The sequence below is a fragment of the Rhinoderma darwinii genome, chromosome 3 (assembly GCF_050947455.1).
Source record: "Rhinoderma darwinii isolate aRhiDar2 chromosome 3, aRhiDar2.hap1, whole genome shotgun sequence".
NCBI classification, from domain to species: domain Eukaryota; kingdom Metazoa; phylum Chordata; class Amphibia; order Anura; family Rhinodermatidae; genus Rhinoderma; species Rhinoderma darwinii.
This window is the reverse complement of record NC_134689.1, coordinates 36937519-36945981: the sequence shown is the minus strand read 5'-3', so window position 1 is coordinate 36945981 and position 8463 is coordinate 36937519. Positions and strand designations below refer to the sequence as shown.

The window sequence follows — 8463 nt, the reverse complement described above, 5'->3', positions numbered from 1 at the left end:
AGTTAGAAAAGTTAAAATGTTTTATAATTCACTCTTGCTCAGCGTGACCTCCTTTCTTCTGACACATTTATATGTCTTAGAAAAGTGGCCTAGGGGCCTCATATATATAGCATTCATAAATCATAAATCTCATCTAATGCTACACAAATGCTCAGGTCGGTATATTTTATACCATAATTAAAGTGGTTGTCTAGATGGATAAAATTGATGGCCTATCCTCAGGATAGGCCATTAATATCTAATCTGTGCGGACTCTCATCACCCCTGCCGGTTAGCTGTTTTAAAGTGCGAGCACTGCTACCCCTTCAGTGCTTAAGCTGCTAAATACTGTAAAATGCAGTCACACGTGTAGCGGCGGTTCACAGTATTGCAGCCTTCTCCCATTTACTTGCCAGGTCGGATCCACACAAATTAAATATTAATGGCCTATTTTGAGGATAGGCCATTTATTTTATCTTAACGGACAAGCCCTATAAGTTATGTGTTTTTGTGAAACAAAAAAGTTGTTATATTTGAGATTATGGATTCTTATTTATTGCATTTATTACCATTTATTTATCTTATTCTCATATATTTATCTTAAAATAGGTCACAACTTAAAGAATAATTTGTTGATATCTATTAACATAGATTTGTAACTTGTTGAACGAATAAGTGAATGAATGAATTAATTAATGAATGAGCAAATTAATTAATTAATTTCCTGATCTAGAGACTACAAAAGTGCATGACATTTTTGAAGAAAACAAAAAACAAAATTGTGTAAGTGACAATTTTCTATGAGACATTTAGTGAAGTATAATCTCATGGTACCAGCAATACTGAGAAAGAACTTCCTTACACTTGATTTTGATTTTGAGGGTGTAAATATTTATTACACAGAAGTTATAATTTTGGCATCTAAATATTCTTCCATTCTACATACAGTAATTAACAGAAAATAATACTTTTTTGCCACATGTTTTTGTAGTTGATGATGATTATAATCCTTCTTGATATATCTATTAGGCCCGTGAAAATTTATGGGGTAAGAGAAGCTGGCATATAGGCTAGAGCTTTGAGAAAAGGGAGAGGGGAGACAGAACATGTTTCATAGGGAATGCCCACTGAGGGCAAAGCTTGCAGCTTAAAATAGAGAAAACAGGTTGCTGAAACATATCCAACAATCCTTTTTTCCATTACAAGTTTCTTTAGGAAAAAAATACTGCATTAATATAAAATAAAAATCATATGTGGTGTCAATAATGGGAGGTCTATAATCAAAAAAAGTTGATAGACCTTAATAAGCATAGGGGTGCAGTGTGCCAATGAGACGCTTTGCGTAATCTCAAATAGGACCCCCGAAACATCGCACCAGGTTTAATCTAACGCCGACTGATCCTCCACATGGGTCTCTGCAGAACTCTCTCAGATTCCAAATCCAGATTAAATGATGTCTTACCAGCTCGTCTGAAACAAAGGACTTCAGCATATTGGGTGATACTTTTCTACACTTGCACACTATTGTCATAGTGTTTTGTATATCACAATATTTATAAAAATATTATATTTTTTCAACTTTAAAAGTATTTGTCTCTCATTTATATATGTGCCTGAAACTCTATACCCGTCAATAATGGGAAGGACATGACTATGCTTTGGGGTTTGATGTTTATTCATGGTTTTAATAAATATCTCAATGTGTGTAATACATGTTCTTGCTTTCCTACAGTTCATTTCAATTGCTTTTTTAATACTATAAAATATTGCCATATGATACAGTCATGGGATCTGTATATATGCCTTTAAATGTGTTTTTCTTTCTCGTGGTAGAAAATGTTATTTGTTATATGGCTTGTGTGCTTTATAAACAAAACATGTCATAATTCATAGATAAAATTGTAATTTATTTATAATTGTATAAGATTAGAATGATGTGCAGGAAGAATGGATGTTAATATTGATAGCTTAAACCAAATAAAAAGTAGCTAAAAGTTATTTATCATTAATAATTTAAAACAAGAATAAAAAGAAGGTTATATATATAAAATGGTGTAAATTTAGCTTTTCAATCATACTCATATCATAAATTTTTTTTGAATACCGTCCCCTTTTCTAAAAACCTTGAAAGCTTTGAAATCCATACTTAAAAGAAAGTTAACACATTTCCCTTCCTTAGTACAGGTTTATTATTTTTTAGAGAGGATTTTTCAATTTAAACTATTAACTGTACAAAAACACATATCCATACCATTCCATAATAGTGGCCAGGTTTAGGGGTATCCACCCTGTACAGTCACAAAGGTAGAATTAGCCTTTCCCTGCTGAAGGGGCACCATAGGTGGCATGGCATCAAAGGATTGTGGCCATCATATATTTTTAATAGCAGAATTATTTAGATTTTGTATAGCACTGACATTAGATTGTTTCATGTATGGAGCACTGTATGATAGCATTGTGTGCACTAATGCTTAGGCCCTTTACAGTATATAATATCTGCAGTATATGGTGATGTCAGGAGCTACAATGATGGATTCCCCAGCGCTAGAGCATGGGAAGCCCTCTGGCCTAGGACTAAGACCTTGGGGAAGCTCCTGGTATCACTATTCACATATGGACAGTGAAGTCGGGAGCTTACCGATGTATACATTTAACGTATACCTGTGATGGATGCCATACAGAGATACTCATGTTATTTAAAATTATACCGTGTAGTATACATTTTTTCAGGATCCCTCAGGATGGAATAATGTAGTTTACTACGCTATTCTATTCTTCAAAAAAAGGGTATACTGACATATACCAGCTCAAGAGATCAAAAAGGACGCTTTTGGTCTCCTTTGGGCTAAAGGAGCCCTATAGACATGTTTATTATGGGCATCAAGTGCATTCCCGATGTACACAGTAAACATAGGTTAAATATGCATGGTTAAATTCATAGACTGTATTTCATATAATAAATTCAAGTAAAAATAACAGAAGTGTATGAAATACTTTCTAATGAATTATATTGAAATATAAAAAATATTAAATAATAAAAAGATTCACTTACGTTTTCATTTAGTTAAAAGGTTGCAATATGGAAATCAGACACTTGATGACACTACACACCAAGTTATGCCATCAAGAAGAAGAATAAAGGCAATACTCCATTGCTATCATGTGGACGTCTTGCTGCAGAAATATCGGCCATCACAGAATTTTTTTTCCGTGTATCTGAGCCTCCTTCAGTTTATGTGCCTTATTCATTGGAGAAATTATTATCATCATCCTCAAAGTAATTAAGAAATGCTCAATCAAAATCAGCATCATCAAGGAACAAGCAGATTGGTCTATTTCTTGTTGCTACAAATGTCCTGGGATGTGGTCCTGAGTCAGCTGCATTACACTATGCCGGAGGAATCCAAGCATGGCACCTTTATTGGAAGAATTGCTCAGGATCTTGGACTGGATATAGGTGAGATTAATTCCAGAATGTTACATATTGTCTCTAGAGATGAGAAGGAATATTTCCAGGTTAATCTGCAGAATGGAATCTTGTTTGTTAAAGAGACAATAGACAGAGAGTCCTTATGTACAGATACACCCTTCTGTATCATTCCTCTGCAGGTTATTGTAGATAAACCTGTGCAGATGTATCGTGTAAATGTAGAAATAGAAGATATAAATGACAATAGTCCAGTATTCTCCTCCAGTATAACTAATCTTATTATATCAGAGCTCAGACCTGCAGGATCTCGTTTCCCACTATTGGGAGCCATAGATCCAGATCTTGGAACAAATTCTATTGTGAATTATGAGCTCAGTGCAAGTGATTATTTTGCATTAGATTTTCAAAAATATATGAATGAAATCAGATCATTGGAACTAGTGCTTAAGAAAACTCTAGATAGAGAGAAACAGTCTGTTCACAATCTGACACTTATAGCTTATGATGGAGGAAAACCAAGATTAAGTGGCACAACACAGATTGCCATCACTGTAGAAGATGTTAATGACAATGCTCCTTCTTTTGATCAACCATTCTACCAGTGCAGTGTGATTGAAAATGCTGGTGAAGGGACTTTAGTATTTAAATTAAATGCTACAGACTTGGATCTGGGGAAAAATGGAGAAATATCATATAAGTTTAGCAATATGGAAATGGAGAAAGTGAGCAGAATATTCATTTTAGATAAACAAACTGGAGAAATTAGAGTGAAAGGAGAAATTGATTTTGAAAAAACTAAAATGTATGAAATTCGCATTGATGCTACTGACAATGGAGATCACCCAATGGTTGGACACTGTAAAGTTCTAGTAACTGTTGTAGATGTCAATGACAATCCTCCTGAGATGACGGTGACATCATTATCAGTTCCTGTTCCAGAGAATTCTCCAAAGGGAACAACAGTCGCCATCATCAGTGTCCATGACAAGGATTCAGGGTCAAATGGTAAAGTGAATTGCTATATATCTGAGCAAATACCATTCAAGATAAACCCAGCATTTATGGATGATTTTTCATTGACCGTGAATGGGCCTCTAGATCGGGAAATAAAGGATAATTATGAAGTTGTCATAATTGCAAGAGATGAAGGTTTTCCATCACTGTCTGTTTCAAAAGCTCTAAAAATCAATATAAGTGATGTAAATGACAATGCTCCTCGATTTTTGCAGTTGGTTGATACAATCTTTATTAAGGAAAATAACCCACCAGGCTCTCATGTCTACACAGCCTCAGCTTCTGACCCAGACATTAGTCAGAATTCATTCATTACATACTCAATCAGTGACAGTTCTATTGATGGAATCCCTATATCTTCCTATATGTCAGTTAATCCAGAGAACGGAAAGGTATTTGCTTTAGTTTCCTTTGACCATGAACATGTAACCTTTTTCCAGTGTCATATAAGAGCCACAGATGCCGGTCTACCGCCACTCAGCTCTAACCTCACTCTAAATATCTTCATCAATGACATCAATGACAATGCTCCAACATTTTCCCCACTTTACTCAGCTCTAACCATAAAAACGTCAAAGCTGGCACAACCTGGACACCTTGTAACTAAAGTGAGTGCGACCGATTTGGATTCTGGATACAATGCTTTGATGTCTTATCATTTTAAGGATTTGACAGGAAAAGCACCATTTGTTATTTCTCAGCAAACTGGAGAGATCAGTTTAAAACGTCAAATTATAGAATCAGATAATGATGAGTACAGATTAGTGGTAGTGGCACGGGACCACGGAGAGCCAGTCATGACGGCAATAACACAAGTTTATGTTTCCTTGGTGGAAGCCGGAGAGGAGATCAATTTTGATCATCAGGATTACAAAAAGGATGCTGATGATTTTTCTGATGCAAATGTTTATCTGGTAGTAGCCATCTGTGTTATCTCAAGTATATTTCTCATTACCTTAATCGTCTTCACTGTTTTAAGATGGCAAAAATACAGAGATGAGGTGAATGAACTGAAGGAAAATTACAAGATCTGCTCCAACACTGGAGGTAGCTGGATGTATTCTCAACAAACGCAATATAGAGTATGTTCCAACTCAATGCAAGGCAGGAATGACTTAATAGTTTTCACTCCAAATAACTCTCAAACAGCAGGCAATGAAGAAAATGCAGCACAACATGGTCTTATACATAATTCTTCATACCAGGTAAGGTAACATGGAATAATGTTTAGAGCAATTCTTCATAGCATATGCATTTCTAAAGTACCAAATACACTTTTATTTCATCAATTTTATTTTACAATTTTATTTCACTTTTATTTCCCCCCTTGTAGATAGTGCCTTTTTAAATGCCCCCCCCTGTAGAGAACGCCATACAGCCCCCCTGTAGATAACGCCATACAGCCCCCTGTAGATAACGCCATACAGCGCCCTCTGTAGATAGCGCCATACATCCCCCTGTAGAGGACGCTATACAGCCCCCTGTAGATAACGCCATACAGCCCCCCTGTAGAGAACGCCATACAGACCCCCTGTAGATAACGCCATACAGAGTCCCCCCTGTAGATAACGCCATACAGCCCCCTTTGTAGATATCTACAGAGGGGGCTGTATGGCGCTAGCTACAGAGGGGGCTGTATGGGGTTATCTACAGAGGGGGCTGTATGGCGCTATCTACAGAGGGGGCAGTATGGAGTTATCTACAGAGGGGGCTGTATGGCGTTTTCTACAGTGGGGGCTGTATGGCGTTCCCTACAGTGGGGGCTGTATGGCGTTCTCTACAGTGGGGGCTGTATGGCGTTATCTACAGAGGGGGCTGTATGGCGCTATCTACAGAGGGGGCTGTATGGAGTTATCTACAGAGGGGGATGTATGGCGTTATCTACAGGGGGCCTGTATGGCGTTATCTACAGATGGGGCTGTATGACGTTCTCTACAGTGGGGGCTGTATGGCGTTTTCTACAGAGGGGGCTGTATGGCGCTAACGCCATATAGCCCCCACTGTAGAGAACGCCATACAGACCCCACTGTAGAGAACGCCATACAGCCCCCCCTGTAGAGAACGCCATACATCCCCCCTGTAGGTAATGCCATACAGCCCCCCTGTAGGTAACGCTATACAGCCCCCTGTAGGTAACGCTATGCAGCCCCCCTGTAGGTAACGCCATACAGCCCCAACCCCCCAAAAAAATGCAACCTACAGTGTGTCCTACAAAAGACATGTATCCCCTTTCCACAGGATAGGGGATACATGTGTGATCGTTGGCAGCGATAGGGAGAACGGGGGACCGAAAGTCCCTCGAAATTCTCCATGACTAACCTCTGACTTCCGGCATCTGCGCAGCTCAATTAAAATGAAAGGAGCGCTGGTCACGCACAAGCGCAACCGGCGCTCCATTCATTTCTATGAAGCTGCCGACACAGACCCCGGAAGTCCGAGGTTTGTGATGGAGAACTTAAGGGGACTTTCAGTCCCCCATTCTCCCTATCACTGCCAGCGATCACACATGTATCCCCTATCCTGTGGATAGGGGATACATGTCTTTTGTTTAATGGCAGAGCGGGGAGATACCTCCCTGCTCTGCCATAGTGTTCAGTGGCGTCGCGCTGTAGTAGCCATAGCGGCTGCTAGCAGAGCCTCCGGCCATGGTGGGGGCCCGTGCCGGCGGGCGACACGGGCCCCCTCATGCCGCGGGCCCAGTAGCAGCCGCGGGCCCAGTAGCAGCCGCCACTGCTTCCACTCCTCCCATTCTGGCCTGAGTGATTTTGATTAGTTTAATGCTTGTTCCTACCATCCCCAGATATATGTAGGCTTAGTCCCAGTTCTGCGTGTATGTGCAGAGTAGGCCCCCACCTATGGAGGACGCCTTGTCGTGGCAGGTGGACAAACACAATTTGATCAAAATGTGCACTAAGAACCTCCCTATTGTAAGTAGACTCAGCAGTAATGCATATTTATTTATATTTAGTGGCTTATGTGACATTGGTGTTCGCAGTGTGCGTTGCTATTTTTTATGTATGCTAGATAGATTGATATATAACTATCTATAGCTAAATATATATGAATGAATAGAGCTGTCATCATATATAACGCGCTACCATTCCCTATACATACATATACGCTACCATACATATACGCGCTGTGCTCAGCTATCTCTGGCAGTCCCAAAGACAATAGAGGGGGTTTTACACTGGGCGATTATCGAGCAGAGAAGTGTTCATAGAACGCTCAATGCCGATAATTGCCCTGTGTAAACAGGGCAGCGATAAGCAGATGGACGCTCATTCATCTGCTGATTGTATCGTTTTAAAAAAGTAAAATATTATCGTTGTCGGTGGAACATCTCCCTGTGTAAACAAGGAGACACGCTGCCGACATAGTAATAATGTATGGGGATGAGCGATTGGAGTAACGACCGCTCGTCCCCATACATAGATCCTTGTGACAGGAGCAAATGAGCGCTAATCAATGATGTCTCATTGATTGGTGCTCGCTGCATGTACCAAAATTGGCTGATGTAATAGGGCCTTAAATGTAGCCACAGTGGTGGGATAACCCCATGTCAGTTTTACCCTTTTTTATCTTATTTAGTAGTAATGCACCTTCTCTTCCAAAATGCATGACCTTACAGTGTTAAAACCTTATTTTCCACCTCTCTGCCCAAGCCTCCAACTTATCCAGATTCATTTGTAACACAATACTGTCCTCCTTTGTGTTAATATTTTTACACTCTTTATTATCATCTGCAAACATTCTAGTTTTTACTGGCAGGCACTTATTCAGAGGTATTTAAATACATTAGTTGTTAAAAGTAAAACTTCATAAGTAAAAGTCCTCTAGCAGAAAAATAAAAAAGTTAATTTGATAAAGTTAGTTTAATAAAGTTGTTTTAAAAAAAAGACAAGCAAAGAAAAAAAATAATAAATTATTTGTCTTTAATAAAAATAGCAAAAAGTGATCAAACATACAAAAAACCCTATACATATTTTGTATCCTCGTAACTGTAACAACCCGCAAGATAACGTTAACATAATATTAAT

At 38.8% G+C, this 8463-nt stretch overlaps 1 protein-coding gene across 1 annotated transcript; it reads left to right on the top strand.

The window, feature by feature from the left end:
• The first annotated feature begins 3127 nt into the window (after positions 1-3127).
• Positions 3128-5637, top strand: LOC142750359 (protocadherin alpha-8-like). Its single transcript, XM_075859357.1, has one exon. It carries the CDS (start codon positions 3268-3270, stop codon positions 5635-5637), a length of 2370 nt encoding a protein of 789 aa, XP_075715472.1. The 5' UTR covers positions 3128-3267.
• Positions 5638-8463: the final 2826 nt, after the last annotated feature.